The sequence below is a fragment of the Pelodiscus sinensis genome, chromosome 1 (genome assembly GCF_049634645.1).
Source record: "Pelodiscus sinensis isolate JC-2024 chromosome 1, ASM4963464v1, whole genome shotgun sequence".
NCBI classification, from domain to species: Eukaryota; Metazoa; Chordata; order Testudines; family Trionychidae; genus Pelodiscus; species Pelodiscus sinensis.
In genome coordinates, this window is record NC_134711.1 from 79,502,143 (window position 1) to 79,521,305 (window position 19,163).

A 19,163-nucleotide genomic window follows, 5' to 3' on the forward strand; every position below is an offset into this window, starting at 1 on the left:
CTCGAGAGGTCATCGAGTCCAGCCCCCCGCCCTCAAAGCAGGACCATGAGCTACTCCATCAGATATTTTCTAGTTGTGGGGACTGAAGCTTGTGAGGATCCATTTGGGACCTTTGCAGCGGGAGTGATTCATTTGCCTGTGATCTGGAAAATGATGTCACAGAGCTCACCCATACTCCCTCATGGTTTGGAAGTGGGCTTTTTAGGAGTTACGTAACTGGCTGGTATTGGCGTTAGAGGGTAGAACCTTTAAAACTTCAGCTGATTCCTACGGCAGTTAAGGAACGGCCTGCACATAGCACTGTCACTAGGACAGGCATTTTTATATAATTTGCTAATGATTTAAGAAAATATTTTATGTGTCCAATGTTATTAAGTGGTTCCCCACATAGGTTTTGAAATCTGTACCCCCATTGAAGTGGATGTGGTAGGGGAGTTCTCAGCAGCTAGAGAGGATGTTCTGCCAGGCTGAACTAACAGCAGCAGCAGCACAGAGGACTGCACTGTAAGTGTACGTCTAGACTACAAGCCTCTTTCGAAAGAGGCTTTTTTGAAAAAATACTTTCGAAAAAGCCTCTTTAGAAAAAGATTGTCTAGACTACAAGCAGATTTTTTGAAAAAGCAAGCTGCTCTTTCGAAAGAGAGTCTAGATGCTCTCTTTCGAAAAAGCACAGTTTGCATTCAATAGCGCCTTTTTTTGAAAGAGTATTTTCAAAAAAAGGCGTTATTCCTCGTAAAATGAGGTTTACCGCGATCAAAAAAACTGCCGCGTTCTTTCGATTTACTTTTGAAAGAACATGGCTGCAGTCTAGATGCAGGTGAAGATTTTTTCGAAAAAACCCTGTAGTCTAGATACACCCTGAGAGTTGTACCCTTGCAACAGAAAAAGGAGATGTGGGGGAGGGGACGTGGCGGGTATTTTAAAAATTGGAATCTTAGACTATACTGAATATCGCAGGCACACCCAAAAGTAGCAGGATTCAAAATTTCCTCTCAGTTTAGACTGCAATGCTAAGGGAGCTGGTGGGGACAATTTGGCTGCACATGTTAATGAGGTATTTATAATCCCTTCTAAGAAAGCTGTCTCTGCAGTGATCTGAGAGGAGCAGATGCTGTACCTCTCATGCAGCATGGAAGAATATTTAATGGGGATTTGATAAATTCTGATAAACCACTCTCCATATTCCAGAAGCAGCATTTAATCCAGGGCTGCTTTATTTTCATATTTTCTCCCACCCTCAAGCCTACCAGAGCACATGCTGCTTTTTACAGATTGTGTCTGCAGCTGCTTTTATTTGAATTGTGGAAGTGCCAAGGATGACAGCCCTAGTCCAGGGCCCCATTGTGTTAGCTGCTGTGCAAACACAGAAAGGGATGAGCAGGCCGGGAAGAGATTACCTGCAACCATCTGTGATCTGACCTTGATGTTTTAAAAAAAATCCATTGGAAGACTCTCTTTCTTTAAACAATGAACTGAGAAGGGAAATGTTCAGCCCTAAATGTAAAGGTCCTAAAAAGTTGGGAGCTTTCGAAAATGGGGAATGAAAATGATGCAGCCTTCAGGATAGCATTCACTGCTGGTAACTTTGGAGTGTTTAATATTTTGAGAAATGCTCCCAGAGCTGTATTTTTATTGGGCTGTGCAGTGGTCATATTAATCACAGTTGGAAGCTTGATTTTTAATCTAATAAATACAGCACATCGGTGATATTACTGAAGGCAGGTCCTGTCCTAGAAAAAATTCCAGCTGACTACAGAAATATTATATTGCAAAAGGAAGGAAGTGCTCTTCAGAGCAGAATTCTGTCAGAGGACAACAGCTCTGCAATTACACAGCCTAATTCTAGCCTCAAGCACACCACATATCAGTGCAATGATAAGCAGTCTTACTGTCATAATGCTAGGAAGCCTGTCCTAAAGGCAAAGCTATACTCAAATACCAGGGCCATGTACTAGAGATAGAAGTGTAATAGTGGAAATCTGTCTTTGAAGCTAAATAAGGAGCAACATGCCTTTTAATATTGCTGCTCTGAATTCAAACTTTGCAGTTCCTCATGATTGCTCTCTATTGAGACTACTGGTAAAGCTGGAAGGATCCTTCCTTACAGAAACAGATATGCTGTTCCGATAAAGATTGCTAACCATTACTGTTGTGAAGTGTAGATTCTCTGTCACTGATGTTATTGAAAGTCTTCCACAGTAGCTTAGAAAATTTCATTCTTAAACTGGAATGGGTGTATTTCCTGTAGATCACAAAAGTAAAGGTTGAGTGTTTTGAGTTATATCCCTGGTGCAGCTATAGATTTGCTCTACTTACCAATTTAGGCCAGTAATTTAACGACTCTGCAGCTCACTTTCCCTGGCTGCAGCATGAGAGTTATGTAACACTTACCTGCTGTTTTCTCCCAGCAGAGTTTAGAGGTCTGGTTGGCACTTTGATGAGAGGCATTTGATAAGAGCAGATACTAAATAAAAGCATGCTGCTCCAAAGCAAACAGTGTGAACTAGATTGTTATAAAAAAGGCATCTCAAATACAGCAACTTTAGACCCAACTGGCATGTCTTGGCAGCCTGAAGTCTGCATTGCTATTTGGGATATATGGTTTTAAAAGCTGTCCCAAACCAGGGGCATCATTTACATGGAGGTGATCCCACTGTGCACTCTCAGAACTGAATTTTGCTCTGTCCTCCCAACAATACTAATCATAACATCAGTGGGCCAAGTTCTAATCTCATTCGCATTAATGGAAGCTGGGAATAAAAAAGTTACCTAGGGAGGTTATAGAATTACTGTCATTGGAGGTTTTTAAGAACAAGTTTCACAAACCGCTGTCAAGGAAGTTCTAGGTCAGGAGAGGAAAACCAGCAGCCTGCTCGCTGGACTGGCCACACTGCTTAATTTCATCTGGCCCATGGCAAGTCTCCATGCTTCCAGCTGGAAGTCCCGAGCCTCGATGCCCCACACCCAGTGGAGCTGAAGCCACAAGCCCTGACTCGCTCCACTGCAGAAGGAAGCTAGGGTTCCTAGACCAGCACTGCAATGCTCCCAGAAGCCCCTGACATGTCCATACAGATGCAGGAACTATCAGGGAAGTTCTGCGTCCTTCTCCCCTCCCCACCCTCCATCAGAAGACTAGCTTTCAGAGGACCCTATCATAAGCTTTGAAGTCAGGAGCATGTTGGGGGCCAGGTCATAACATGCGGTGCTTTTGGAGATCCCAGGCAGTGCTGCAGCCAAAGGTTGGAGAAAAGGTATTATTTGCAAGATCCCTAATGAGAGGCACCAGCTTATTTGTATTAATAGGAAAATTGTGACACTCCTGACTGTACCTGGAAAAGCATTTGGCATTATCAGTTTGACTAGGATGAAAACTGCCATTAGCAAAGTATTGAGAGAAGCAGCACGTAGATTTCAGCCCAGTAGGTGGTGTTCAGATCAGGTGTCCATCTTGCCGAAACTCATTGAGAGAGGCTTAAAATACCAGTCAAAGATGGTTTTCAATTTAATTGGTTTTATAAAAATATAGAGAAGCTCTCTAGAAGATCCTGAAACTGTGGAATTCCAGCAAACAAGGTTAACTGGCTAAAAAGCTTTGTAGGATGAGTCTGCATGCCATGGAGACACGGATTGTTGCTGGTGCAAGGCAAGGCTGCACACATTCCCCACTTCTCTTTTACCTTTGTGATGAGAAGAGCAATGGCTGCTGCCAAAATCACTGGTGTTATTTGGGCAACAGATAAGCTGAACGACCCAGAATTTGCAGATGATACAGTCGTGTCAAGTATCAGAGGGGTAGCCGTGTTAGTCTGAATCTGCAAAAGCGACGAGGAGTCCTGTGGCACCTTATAGACTAACTGAAGTGTAGGAGCATAAGCTTTCGTGGGCAAAGACCCATGTCCACTACATGCATCTGACGAAGTGGGTCTTTGCCCACGAAAGCTTATGCTCCTACACTTCAGTTAGTCGTGTCAAGTAACAACTTGGATGGAATGAAAAGACTCTTTTTGACCAACCCACTTCCTCCACCACCACCTGAAGCTGCCAAATGGAACTTATCAGTACACAGAAGATCAAGAACAAGGAAATAGGAGAGTGCTGTCTGGCTGATACAGGAGTGATGAAAAAGAGTAAAAAAAGAATTAATGACTTCAGCTATCTTGTAAGTACAGTGTTTGCTACTGGCCAGTTCGCTAAAGAAGTGAACGCAAGAATCAGCAAAGTCAGTCAAATATGAACTTGACCTCTCCAACCACAGGAGAGCATCCTCATATCTGGATGGTGTACAGGTGGTTGAAAGCCACCATAAGCCCTCTCCATTCTCCTGGGCTACAAGTTCTTTACTTTGTCTCTTGGGGCACATCACAGAATCTCTCCCCGTAGTTGCAATACAACACCTAGAATGTCTCATGTTTTCTCTGAATCAGATTCAAAAGCAGCTAATTGCAGAAACAGCTTTTTGAAATAATATGAGGCTATTTTTTTCACAGTATAAAATTCAAAACTGCTAATGTGTGCTTCTGCAATAAGCAATCAGAAAAGGAGAAACAAAGATATGACTGATGTGTAGTGAATCAATCTGATAGGATTTTGATAAGACAGCTCACCTTGTATGTATTCTTTGTTTTGTTTTATAGTCCTTGGGCTGCAAAATGCTTTTGTAATACAACATGAAAATAGATACCAACAGTGCATCGGAGTCTTCTTACTACAAGCACAAACAGAGATGGTCAAAGTAAGTCCTATATTTTACAAGACCTTATTAAAATTATATTTATTAAAGGAAAGATCTTTCCTAAAGAGAATTTTACTGAAGCAACTATATCTGACAGAACTATGACCTAGTTTATTCTCTTCCCTAAAACAAATCATTCCACATGTTACAGAATTTATAATTACACTACCCACATACAGATTTTAAGTGAGGACCTCCAACAGGTCACATACTAGTTTTTCAATTTCTGACTTGCTAAAGTTCAATTCCTACATAACAGGAATCAAGAAACTAAGCCATTCCCCAGGCTCCATGCCCAGCCAAGAGTGGATTGCAGGGGCAGGAGCTGCAAGGGTAGAATTTTGCAAGGTTGCGGGGGTGAGGGGGAAGTGGCTTGTTTTTCATCACATTCCTTGGATGCTAAATAGTGATAGAAATGTAGCCGTGTTAGTCTGGGGTAGTTGAAGCAAAATGCAGGACAATGTAGCACTTTAAAGACTAACAAGATGGTTTATTAGATGATGAGCTTTCGTGGGCCAGACCCACTTCCTCAGATCAAATAGTGGAAGAAAGTAGTCACAACCATATATACCAAAGGATACAATTAAAAAAAATGAACAAATATGAAAAGGACAAATCACATTGCAGAACAGGAGGGGGATGCGGGGGGGGGGGGGGGGAAGGAAGGAAGGAAAGTGTCTGTGAATTGATAATATTAGAGGTAGGGAGAGTGGGATGTTTGTGAGTTAATGGTATTAGAGGTGATAATTGGGGAAACTGTCTTGGTAATGGGTGAGATAGTTCAAATGTTTGTTGAGTCCTTGTTGGAAAGTGTCGAATTTTAACATGAATGACAGTTCAGAGGATTCCCTTTCAAGTGCAGATGTAAAAGGTCTTTGTAGCAGAATGCAGGTGGTTAAGTCATTGAGAGAGTGTCCTTTCTGGTTAAAATGGCAAGAAACTGTTTTCTCTTTGTGATCTTGTCTGATATCTGTTTTGTGGGCATTAATCCTTTGGCGAAGTGTCTGAGATGTTTGTCCAATGTACATAGGAATGTTTGCAAGGACTCATTGTGCAGCGGTTTCTCATTTAGCTCATGTTTGGTAACCAGAGTTTCTAGATTGTAGAACAGCTCATGGCTTTGGACCTATTAAAGCACCTATTAACTTGAATGTTAGTTTATATAACATTGTCTGTATGAGTTGGTTTTACCTGGTAAGAGGTGGCAGTGGTGGGAAGGTGAGGAGAGAGGGAGGCACCTTTCCACTTTATTTTGGGTGGGTGTAGTGGAAATTCAAATGTCATCTCTCCTCTACCATGTCTGGAATGAATCTGTCTGGCACACTGAGTATAATCATTGCAAGAGAGTATACTTGCTACAGTTGTGTCTTTCTCTTGGAGCCAGTGCTGTCCATTTCACGGTCAATGGAAAAATTCACATGGACTTCACGCCAAGATCTGTATCAGCACCATGCAAGTTATGGCTCAGGTGTGATAGATGCTGGCATTGTCAGCAAGATACTCCCATGCTTTCCCTGACAAGTGGGGGCAAGGATTTTTGCCTAGACACTGCAACCAAAATATATTCAGGCAAATCATCCCCTGCTGTAAATTGATGTTGCATCTGTGACACCAGCAGAGCTAAGTTGATTTATACCAGATGAGTATCTAGTCAGCTGTATGCTAATCCCCCACCTCTCCAGGTCTTCTGCCTCTGGCTATGTGAGATACTTTTGACCCAAAATATTGGAAGGGACACAGTGGTCCATCCCCACCACAGAAGGTCCCAGCACCTCTGTAAACTTAAGTGCATTTGCTGCACCAGGTGCAATCAGAAGGACCATGCACAACATTCCATAACACCATCAACACCTTCACTTACAAACCTGCCAGGTAGGTTTGGAACATTGAAAACACCTATATTGTTTGGGAGATGGGTCAGTGAAATTGTACTAGATTGAAAAGGGGTCCGTATGCTCAAAAAGGTTGGGAACCACTGCCCAACATACAATTGTATCACTGTAATGGGCCCTCTGCTGGAGACTTTGTTTGCCTGCCACACCTCACCTGAGGAAAAGGAGCAGTGAAGGGGGGTCCTCCAGGCCTGGCTATAGAGACTGCAGGGAAGCAGCCAATCAGAGTGAAGCAGGTTCACTTAAAAGGAGCTGCGGGGCTGAGCAGGTCAGTTTCTGGTAGGACCTGAGGAGTAAGGAAGGTGCCCCTTCCTGGTGCTCAAGTGAAAACAAGAAATCAGGTTTTGGTAGCACTGGCATTGAGTTAGGAAAAAGAAGGAACTTGAGAACATCAGCCTCGCCCTGAGGCAGAGGTGAAAAGGAGAAGCCTACATGGGAAGCAGCCCAGAGAGCAGGAACAGCAATAAGAGTTAAAGGAAACAGCACATGGTTGCTATTTGTTGGGTCTCGGTTGGAATTTGAAGTAGTGGGCAGGCCAGGGTTCCCCTTTATTGGTGTAGTTACCAGCACCCCAAAAAGGGGACAAGTTTTATGTAGAAGCCCAAGCACAAAGCTGGAATTTGTAGGACAGGACTGATAACCCGTATAGAGTGTCAACCCTCTGCTGAACTGTTATCCCAAAATAGGAATGACTTTGAAGGAAGAACTTGGTTGGCAAACTGGGTCAAGAACTGACAGGGAGACAACTCCAATACCAGGCCAGGGAAAGACCTAAAGCTAGCCCAGAACTGTATCCAGAGACCTGACTGCAGATACCAACCAGGGCACAGTGATAAGCTCTGTTAGACTTTTTTTTTTTTTTTACCCGGAAAAGGTTTGTTCATTCACATATTGTGTGTGACCTGAGTAGAGGGGTAGGCCACTAAAGATCCACACAACAAGGTGAATAGCTATCAGGGGCTGCGGAGAGCTGAGAGACACACTCTGTACGTGTGTGCAGGTTCTCACATAACCAACAGGAAATGCTTCTCAGAGGTGAGTGTCCCCCTCACAATCACCCAATTCAATGTACATCTGCCAACTTCCTCCCCTCTGGCTGCTCCACTGACAAAATGCCCTTTATTCCCTTAGGGCACATCTACATAGCAGGGCTAATGCCGAAATAAGCTTTGCAACTTGAGCTATGTCAACTGCATAGCTTAAGTCAAAATAGCTTATTTCAGCTTGTGGCACTGTCTAAACAGCAGGAAGTCCGCGAAAGAGCACTCTTCCTCCAACTTCCCTTGCTCCTCATACAATGAGGGCTACAGGAGTCCGAGTAAGAAGTCCTCAGCTCGACATTATTTCAACATTATGTCTAAATAACTGCCTACTGTATAGAGGCGGACTGTGTTATTTCGGAATATGCTGCTGTGTAGACGTAGCCTAAGATCCAAAGTTAGAGGTCTGTGAACATAGAAATACAAACATTGTTCGTGACTTACACGAGGATTCCTTAGAGTAGAACATGACTGCACTGGCTTTTCTATCTTCCTATTTTTAAAACAGATTTATTTATTTCAGTGATAAAATATCCTTAATAACAGATTAAAGTGCTTTTTATTTATGGAACCTATCAATTATGGTGTAGCATGCAATAATGCCATACATTTTGATTGCTTATGTAAAAATCTGGTTGGATTGAAGATTGAGAGGTATGTCTGGGATTTTTGTTTTGCCCCTGATGTCTTCCCTAAATGTGGTGTTATGTTGTCTGACTTGGAGATGATGAATGCAGACAGGCATGGCTAGATCTGTCCTCAAAGGGACACAAGAGATCAGCAATTAGCCTCTGGGACGTCCAGGTGGGAAGAGACATTTCTGAGCATTACTTGTAATTTGGTGCCCTGGAGCATTGAGTGCATTTAGGTCCCTGAGACTCACACCATCTGCACCACCAACTGGTGAAGATCCACCAGTTATGGATCTTCAAAGCATTGCTCTCTTCACAACCAATAACTCCTCTGTGCTGCCCAGATTGAGTTTTAGCCAGGGCATTTTCACCTCAGTGTTTTGCTCACTAAAGCTCTGTGCCTTTGAGCTTGGACACAGTGATGAATGGTTCCTGCAGGCAGCCTCCTGCAGCCCCCTGATACTTGAGTGAATGGCCTTAGAATAAATGAAGATAGCCAAGGACCTACTCTAGAATACGGTTCATAACAGACCATAGGCCAGGACAGGATCACGAGTTCTGAAGCTCCCATTCTTACCTATGTCCGTCCTCTGATAATGGGGAGAGGAGATGGCTGGTGCAGGAGGTGGCAGAGAGTTTCCCTACCTCCAGAGATTTTGGTTGTTTAAAGATCACTTGTCACAGCCTATGCAGCATAATATGCCCTGCACCAGAGTGGAGAATCTGGATCGCAGAGTTATGGACATAAATCACCCTTCTCTTCTAGAAGTAAGTTAAGAGAAAGTGCCCCTCTAAAGACCCTACAATTTCTTTTTATAGAGTCAAGTCTAAAAGTTCAAGTATTGAAGTTATTTAAACTTTTCTTGGGCCCTCAAGGTTTATAAAGAATTTTTTCTCCTATTACAGAGAACATGGATGTCACAGATAGAAATTGCCATCTCCAATTATTCCAATGGACATGAAACACAGAAAAGTTCTTTTTTCTGTGTGCCGGCTGAATCCTCTGAAATTTAATCATGTAAATGCAAAACTGACAGATCCAGTCTGAAGCCAGATTACATGGTGGTAACAAAAGAATTTAACAAGTCTTGTTAGTTTCTGGCAACAATGTTTCCTATGACCTGACTGGTTGAGGGCTGGGCATGGTGCATCATGGACATAATGGAGCTAGGAATGGCACAGAAACAAGGTAGAGAAGGCTCTGGCCACAGGAGTGTGCTGCCTTGCTGTTGTTATTCCACTGAGAGCAGGAGAAGGGAAATTGTCTTGCAAAATGTATTTCCAGGAACAAAAGGCAAGGACAATTATTTACTGAGTTTCACTCACTGTCCTGACATTCGACTGCATTGGGGCTTTACAGAATCTTTTAAGCAAGAGCCTCATTTGCGGATAGGTGACAGAATATTGGCTTCCTCATCTAATACCTAGTCCACCACAAAAAATAAAGAATTACTTGTGCTAATATTGTACTTATATAGGAAATTTCCCACTGGTTTTCAATGGCAATTCGATGCCTCATGGTGCCACAGGACTACTCATTTACAAAATAAAATGAAAAACAACTCAAACACAATAAAAGGCCACTTGCTCAAATTCACTCCTCTGATATAACGACGGAGAGGCAGCCAGACCAATTTGAGTAGCACTGCAACCCGAAGTAGCACCAAGTTGCAACATCTGGAACAGGAATCTTGGTCCAGTCTTGCAGGACAGCAGCCACCACTTGTGTGTGAAGGCAGGGTGGGCTCACTCTGCAAACCCTGGCTCTGGGGAACATGCAGTGGGGGGGAATGAATTAAACAAAACTAGAAATTTGCAAAAAATCAAACAACGTGAAAAGTTGTCCCACATAAGAAATTCACAGGGCTCTTCTGATGTCTGTGTAGACTATGCATACAGTGCTAACCGTGAACAAGTAAAAGAATTTGGAAAAGGAACCATCACAATTTGTTGTGCTTGCTTCACTGCAGAGTTCAGATCCTACTAAGTAGTTACCTCTACCCTGGCTTCTGCCCACACACACAAGTCTCTCACCCTGTGTAGTGCTGACTGTACATCTGGATTGGCTGGCGTGTCCTGGACTCAACGGTGAAGTCCAGCACCAAGCCTGTGGGCAGCAATTTTAGGCCGCAGGGCAGATCAGTCAATGAGCTCCCTTCCCCCCCCCCCCCCCCGCCCATGCATGCACAAGCCACACCCATGAGGATGCAGTCTACCTGAGTGGTGCTGCACCTGCACTGGCTGGTGTGCTCTTCTGGCATGCTACATGCTAACTCAGTAGGTTTGTCCACTGTCTAATTGCATGAACCCAAAGACCCTTGCCCTGTCTCCTGCCCCACCCCTTCCCAGTCTATGCCACTGTCCCACCCTTTCTCTGAGGCCCTGGCTCTGCACATTCCATGCCCCCTCCCTCCATTGCTCATTCTCCCTCAGCCTCATTTTCACTAGGCTAGGGTAACAGGTTGGGGTGCAGAAGGCAGTTGGTGGTGACATTTACCTCAGGCAGCTCCCAAACGTAACCCACACACCCGTCTAGCAGAAACTCCTAGGAGAAGGTCCAGGAGGGTCTTTGTGTGCTGTCCTCAGCTCCCATTGGCTGCAGTTCCCAACCAATGGGAGCTGCAGAATTGGTGCTTGGGGTGGGAGTAGTGCCCAGAGATACCCTACCACGGGGCTACAGGGACATACTGGCTGATTCCAGGAGCAGCACACAGAGAGAGTGGGCAGGAAGCCTGCCTTAGCCCTGTGCACTGCCAGCAGCGGTAGCTGGGGAAGAGGAGGGGGCAGTGACATTTGAAATTGCCTGGGACAAATTGCCTGGAGCAATAGTCTCCTTTGCCCTGGCAATCAGTGGGCCTGCCCAGCACTCTCTACACCTGTGCTGGTAACCCACCCATTTCCAAATGAGGATTCAGGCTTCATTACTTGAGTACCGATAAAACTCCAGTGTCTTCTCCTCATGTGCCCAGAAGGACAAACACCTTCTCCCACAATTCACTTGGAAATAATCAGAACTGCTCAGCTTAATGCAGCACTGTAAACCATGGGATGTGATCCCAGAAGTCCTAGCACCTCACACGAGTTTGCGCAGCACCAGTGAGGAGTATGGCTTTACAATGCAGCTGTTTACTCCTGGATGGGATTACCTAGGTGCTTTGCCGATCACTCAGGCTAACACTGCAATGAAGACAGACCCAAAAAAGGATGTTCAGGTGCAAAGTAAAAAGATTCTTGTTAGACTAGGAAGCAGATACTGAGCCTCTCTCACTCATGCCAGAGCAATACAGACTACACCGGACATGATACAAAGATAGAACTGTGAATGACAGAAGGGACTGACTGCAATACAATACTCTGCCTTCTCTGTCCAATACACACAATAACCTTCTCTAGTAAATGAGTGTGGAGACAGATTTTGAGATAGAAGAAAAGAGCAAATCACTCCAAATGAAATCGGTGAACGCTGAAATTGATTAAATAATGCCCCTTATTACCTCCTTGCAACAGTGAAATCTTTCTTGGCAGTTACTCCGAGAGCATGGAAACAGAAAGCCAAGCCTGCTCTCCAGTTTCTTGCTTCCTGACAATCAATTTCTAAACTAATACAACCCACAGTTCAAAATAATGTTGTTTAAGATGGGACAAGATAATGTGAAAAAAAAATCACAAAACTGGTCTATTAGAAAGATCTAATTTTATTATCATTCCTTTTACAGATTAGAAAACAAAAGTAACATTTCAACAAGCATCTGTCCATCATAATTTATACAGAATTAGGTGATGCATGGTATCATTTTCTTGACCACAATTTTTGTCACCACCCAATTGCAGAGTTTAGGAATTGCAGTGCATACTGGACTAAACTCTTTCACAATGTAAGGCACGACTACATGATCACAATTAGTAAACACAACACTGAAAGAAGGACTTAAAAAATCAAATTGATGAAAAAAATTCATGCAAAGTCTATCTACACATACAATAAGCTTTGTATTATGCCCATTATGAGTGTATGATCCAGTTTAAAAGAAGTGCAGTGTTCCGTAGGTAAAATTGCATCCATAAGGCAAGCATAATACTTCATCTCTAACTAGTGGGTTAGAAACATAAAGCTTTTTTTCAATTCTATTTTATCGACTTACACAGAAAATTAGTCAATTTTATGCCCAATATTCACATCTGCAACTATAATAAACTGATAATTAAAATTCAGAAAAGAGGCAAACAAGGCAATGTAATTCGTAGCACGCGTCCATTACAGAAATTCATTCATCAAGTTCATGTTGAGAGTATTGGGGGGAAAAGGCTAATGTAAGAGTGGATTAATTAGTGGATAATGCTGTGACAAAGCTCCCTATACAATCCTTGTAGCCCAACAGACCCTAACTAGGAAAGTTTGTGGTAGTGATTTATTTCCTCTCAAACAACTAAAGTTTGTAGGATTAAAACTACAGAAATTAAAAAGAACAGACTCTACAATAATTAGAAACAAGTTGACACTTTTAAACATATACAAAAAGACTAACTTTTTTTTTGGTGACAGACACTTGCAAATTTGGCAGTCTGTATAAATGTTACATTACACTACAGTGAGGAAACCCTATTAAACTGGACTACTTAGTTGAATTACACACTGAGAGGTAGTTTAAATAAAATCTTATATATGGCATTGAGTGGTGGGCTGGGGTTTTTTTATTCTATTTTATTTTCTTACAAAAGTGACAAATCCTATACAAGCAGCATTTTGGACACATTTCTATAAAAAGTTCCGGTGTTCACTAACTCCATGAGAGTTTTAGAATATCCCTTTGGTGCCAGGAGTTGGGATTTAACAAGGTGATACAACAAAGGACTTTGCAATAGAGCCAACAGCAGGAGCCCTGGTCCAGCCAGCACTGGCCTGTTGACACAATCAATGAATATATTCTCCACAAGCCACTCTCTTCCTCTCTTTCTCCCTCCGAAAAGGCATTCAAAAAAGACTTGGGACTTTTTAATTGAAGAGGAAACTTCAACAAATATTTTGCTTCTAAAGCAACACTGTTCTGAGAGGGTTAATATCAGAGACTTTTCCCATTGAATATCTTCAAATGGATTCTATGTAATCCCTTCAAAAGATACTCATGAACCTGCTGTATGATGAATGCATAGTATAATATGGATTGCTGTGCACAAAGGCAGAAATGGTTAATGTTAACTAGTAGTAAGTTTCTTTTTTAATGTTAATGTAAGTTGTGTGTTATATGTTCTCTCTCTAAACATGCAAATTGCTTTATTTGGAGAGCCTGGGAGAAAACTGACAAATAAAGGTACATGTTTCTCTAGAAGAATTTTAATTTTCTGTTATTACTATCTCTGAAACACAAACCATTTAGTGACTTCTTATGTAACTGTGTTTATATGTGTTAGTTTCAAACTTACCCTATAACCTAAGGTGAGTACAAGAGCTACTACTTAGTGAATGAAAACTGATACGCATGATTTTTTTAAATATGTAAAATTCACATATTTTAAATCTTAAGAGACAGCTTTATAAGCACAGCAGTGCTTCTTAAAATACATGTCAATTCCTTTCTTGTGTGTGTCCTTGAGTTATGCTCCCCTAGGGTTCAGAGAAATCATGAGCACAACTCCCTTTAACAACAAAGGGGAGTTACTTATATAATTCAGTGAGCAATCTAGCTAAGAACACCCCCCTCCCCCCACGGACTGATTACTACATCTATGCATTCAAAACTGCCAGACAATAAATGGAATATTATATTCAGTTAGGCTAGAAAGAAAAAAGTGCATAGTGCAAGTGACAGTGCTATTTCCTACTCCTCCAGAGGTTCCAATGAATTATTTCACCAGTTCTCAACTTCTTCCAATCTTAGTGTCATTACAGAGCTTTCACTCGTCGTCACTCTATACAACGTTTATTTTCCTTCTGGTCTTAAGCATTTCACTATCTCCAGGTATGTGTCATAAATTTCAAATGCTCAAAGAAGCATTTATTCCCACATTTCATTTAAGTTACGCTCACAAACTAGAAAGTACTCTAGTTTCTTGGGAGTCCCTACTGCTCTCTACAGAATATTCTGCTTTAGGGGTCACTTCTTTTGTGGCAAGCCACAGTTGGGCAAATGGCAATCAATTGTTTCTGACAATAATTTGCAAAGGCTAATTCACATTTTTGTTCCCAAAAATCTTTTCCTTCTTCACTAAGAAAAGATTTTTCCAGTGAGATTATGTCAATATCGAAGTCATTCAAAAAGTGACAAAATTATTCCCCCTAATGAGCACCTGGTATTCCAGGATCCATTACAACCGGGTTAGTCTTCATCTTCCAAGAATGGGGGGGAGAGGAGGACTCTTAAAAAACACACACACACACACACACACACACACACACACACACACACACACACACACACACACACACACACACACACACACACCCCTACCTCTCTCTCTTTAGCTTCACATACCAGTACCAGCAGGTGGAGCCAGTCAAAAACCTGACTGCCTCTCTTTCTAACTCCTTAGCATCTCAAATATGCTCATGGAAGCAGCTGCTTCCTCCAGAACTTTTTATCTCCACGTTGGAGCTTTCTCCATTATAATCTTCTCTCTCTCTCTCTCTCTCTCTCTCTCTCTCTCCTTGGCACCCCTTAGTAGAGTGAGAATTTTGGACAATAGGTATCTGCAGTAACAGAAAACAGGGCAATGTAGCAGCTAAGATCAAAGGAGTTCCTGCTCATTACCCAGCTACACAATACTGTACTGCCTTCCACCCTGTAGAGCAATGCAACATGCAGCGTTAGGTGTTTGGGGCAGAAATGCTGAAACAGGATCTCCAACCAGTGGTCTAAGGCTACTCAGAATTTCAGGCCAAGATGAAATATACCAGGAAGGACCTGACTCCAAAAGCGGAACTGTGGCAGGCAAGCCTTAAGATATATGGGGCAGGAATTCACCAGCAGGATCTGGTATTTGAAAGCAACAAGTTAGAATCCTTGGACATTTTTCTGTTCTGAACTATGTTGTCAAGGCACATCTCCACCCAGTACATCAGACAGCAAGGAAAATGCCATAGGGCAGGGCCTCCCAACTCTTTCAGACTGCTTAGACCCAGTTGTTCCAGAAAAAGCCCTAGCCAGTTCATGTTGTGCTTGGCATTCAATTGGCCATGTGGAATTTCCTGCACAGGTCAGAGAATGTATCATTCAAGTAATTCTGCTGTACGCCTAGCTGGACTTTGGTGCATTTCGTTAGCTATCAATAAGTTTTAAACAGACATGTTGTCTTTGTCTGACAGGAGTTCTGGACAAGAAGTCTTTTTCTTGGTTTTCTGTCTTTAATACTCTTCTTATGGTGGGGGAGGAAAGAAGAAAAGCAAACACGCAAACAAAAAATCCACCCTCACATAAGAGCTAGATATCTTTTGAGGTAATTTACTTGCTGTTTTATGTTTTCTTCCCCTTTGCAGAGATTGATTTTGCTGCTGGCTGCTTCCCAGTACTGGATCATGGAGCACCAGATGGTCATGAGGGAGGAAAGTAAAATCCCTTACCTACCCACAACTTTTTCTTATCTGAAGTAAGCACCTGGTGCTCCATGAGACACCATTAAACTTAATTCCCATTAAATATCAATTGGAAGGGAAATATCTCAACCCTTTCCCTTTAACCCAGCATTTCTACAGAGAGAGGGGGAAATTTTGGAGGTCCTTGGGATCTTGCTGGGCTTTAAATCTTCATTTCCATTTTTCTATAACACACATGAATTAATAGTTAAAAGTAAACTACCCTGTTTGGAGATGGCTAATCTTTCATAATGTTTATTCATTGAAACACACAGTCTTTTTACCTTGGGCAGCTAGCGGGTGAATTAGACAATGAATTACTGGAATAGCTCCACCTGCTGGCATTATTTTGAGAAGCTGAAGGTGTGAGGGGATATTTTTTAAAAAGCCTCTGTCTGGAAGATGAGGCACAATAACCCAGTTGTAATAGATCATGGAGAAGCAGGAGCCCACTTCAGAAAAGGAGAAATCACAGCTAAGTACATTTTACTTTTTTTGCCTACACAATAAAGAGAGGTATGTATATGCATAATTTTTAAAAATTCCTCCAGCACAAGCAAAGAGAAGAAACTGGGACAGTAACAGTCTAAAATTGTATCCTCACCTCTTACTTAAGCCTGACTGTTTTGTCCATAAACAAATCAGGAGCAGTTTCAACCACAATTCTGAGCAGGTCATGAAACTACTGTACCAAGAAAGGCTCAGCATTAAGAACAACACAAGCACCAAAGGTTCAAGAGAAGCAGTGGAAAGACCAAGTCTGTTAGGGAGAGAATGATCCCAACCTCTTCCAGGTCATGTGGGGAAATCATATAAAATGCTAGAATCTCAGAATATAGGTCATTAGTAGGAAACCTAGCATAGGACAGTTTGGTGTTCTTCAAAGATCAACCAAGGACTTTTAAAGGCTTCTACTGTTATTACGGAAAGAAAAAGAATAGAACAGAGGATATTTTTTATATGTGCACAGATAGGAAAATCTGTAGTTATATTCTGTTCAACAAATCTATACATTGATAAGGGAGAGCTTTATGCAACATTCCTAGAACAGAAGCCAAACTTGAAGTCCTGATACAAATGCTAGTACCGTATAGTACCTGTAAAGATACTCCAATATCCAAATGTAGTTGGGCAATGATTTAGGCACTGATATTGCAATAAGCTCTTTGTGGCAAGACCACAGTGCCCATACAGAGCCCCATGTAGGTCAACAGGGTTCCATGCGGGTACAGGTGTCTGACCCCACTGCAGGATTGGAGCCTTAGAGAGAAAAATTCAAGAGCAAGAGAGGCGAAAAACAACTCAAAGAAATGATTGGGGGATTTAAAAGGATGTTAGTTATGCAATCAAATGCAATAATTAAAATGGAATTACACCACTTAAGCAGCAAAATTTGATACATAAAATCCTTGCAAATGTTTGCAACTTACTCTTTGAAAGAAACAAAAACTGCAGTATAACATACATGTTTCTTTTGAACAAAAAAAATCAAGATTAAAAAAATACATTGTTACTTCTCTGTTTAAACTTTATTTACAAATAAATGGGTGTTCCTAATTTAGACATAAAAGCTCTTTCCTGGGTAAATGGCAATAAGCTGAGAATGATCTGAGCCCCTCTCACAAAAAAATACAATAGTTTTACTTAGTATCAATAAAACATTTTAAAATATACTAAATTTTGCAAGTGTTACAATCATTGTTCAAACTGAATAGTAGTCTGAGTGCTGTACGAAGTGCATCAACAGAAATTCTAATTCTAGCGTAACGTTTAAGTGCCATTTGAGATAACCAGTTATCCTTGTAAGTCATTAAAACAAGTATCACAGACACGGACAGGCTTCTTAGAAGAAGGAGTTAAGGCATTCTTTGCGGAGCACTCAGCGCAAAAGATATTTCCACAGTGTCTACAGTGATGCTGTCAAAGATGAAAACAACAAATATGGAATTGTCAGTTACAGTATAGTGAGCAATGTACATTACAAGAAATTATTACAGAAGATAGCCAATCAATCACATTTAACACTAGGATCTAAGTGGCACTTTAGGTTTATGTACAACTCAATTTCTAAAGGGCATACGGGTACAATTTTCAGAAGTGTCTAAGTGATTTAGGAGACTTTCAAGGATTCGTAGGCTCCTAAGTTACTTTTAATGGGACTTAAAGTTACTTGAAAGTTTTACCTCTCAAGCTTGTTTAGGTCCATGATATACATGTTTCATGGACTTAATGAAACCCCTTCAAATAGCTGAAACCACTCTATAATTCAATACAATTAGTAGTTGTGACAGACAGATTATATACTATAATATACTGAACAAATCTCACAGAATTAAGATAAGCTTCACTGAGTTTGGTTAAACCATGCTGAACTAGGTTAACACCCAAGGGGACACTAGTAAAAAGCAATTGTGGATGTGTTGTTGTGACCTGGTATGCACTTTGTGTAGTAGGGAGGGGGGATACTAATGAACTTTCTCTATTATCCAGCCTTTGAAGCCACTCTCCTGGGCAAAATGCACATATTAGCTCAAACTGGATTCTCCACAGATCAACAAAAATATTTTTGGAGAAAAGCCTAGGTTTTCATTTGTCTGGGGGCCTTCTGCCAACTGACAGGACCTCTGTGTACAGAGGGCCCCAATCCTTGGAAAGACGTTGCCCACTGAGACCTGTTAAAACAGTATGCTTGTTCTGTGCTGAAACTCTGATGAACTTGTAAGCACAGTAAGAGATGGAATATTAAATAACTTCATTTGCCAGAGCCCGTGTCAGAGCTGGGATGAATTCTGGCACGCTGATTAGCTTGCATGTAGGTCCTTTTATTGTTTTTTATATGTTTTCTTTGTAATGTTTTTTACCTTAAGAATAAAACGAATTTGTTTACAAAGAACTGTGTGGTAACTTATATTTGTAGCAATTACAGTTATCTGTCTCTGAAAAGAAAGCAAGCTGGTTTCCTAAAGCATCTGTCTGTGCTGGGATTGACACAGTAAAAGCAGGGAACTGTCCAGAGTAGAAATGCCCTGGACAGAAAAAAGAGAGACTTGTGGCTCCACCCAAGAAAACCAACATCTGGAGAGCTGGCAACGAAGAGTAGGTGTCCTTGCTAAACCAGTGAGCAGAAATACAGGTGCAATTTCCCTGAACTGTGACTCAGGAAACACCAAATGACTGCAAATAGTCAGAGGGGAAGTCATACAGGATTACACTGACAAAGCTATGTATGTATCTTGTATTTCTAAATCTAATCAGTGCTTAAAAAGTATCAAAATATCAGACCACTCATGTGAGATAGAA

General features: G+C 41.6%; 2 protein-coding genes across 4 annotated transcripts in view; one reads left to right on the forward strand and one right to left on the reverse strand.

Annotated features, from left to right (window-relative positions):
- The window catches only part of PLEKHG7 (pleckstrin homology and RhoGEF domain containing G7), a 61,295-nt gene extending 51,966 nt beyond the window's left edge, over positions 1–9,329 (forward strand). Inside the window, exons 15-16 of the mRNA XM_075925536.1 lie at positions 4,635–4,732; positions 9,203–9,329. Coding sequence (XP_075781651.1) covers positions 4,635–4,732; positions 9,203–9,310 — 206 coding nt within the window. The 3' untranslated portion in view covers positions 9,311–9,329. The remainder of the gene's footprint in view (positions 1–4,634; positions 4,733–9,202) is intronic.
- Positions 9,330–11,971: 2,642 nt separating this feature from the next.
- EEA1 (early endosome antigen 1) overlaps positions 11,972–19,163 on the reverse strand; it is a 125,935-nt gene continuing 118,743 nt past the window's right edge. For all 3 annotated transcript variants that reach the window (XM_075933130.1, XM_075933133.1, XM_075933141.1), the window contains one exon: positions 11,972–17,780. In XM_075933130.1, the coding sequence (XP_075789245.1) occupies positions 17,658–17,780 (123 nt within the window). In that variant the 3' untranslated portion in view covers positions 11,972–17,657. The remainder of the gene's footprint in view (positions 17,781–19,163) is intronic.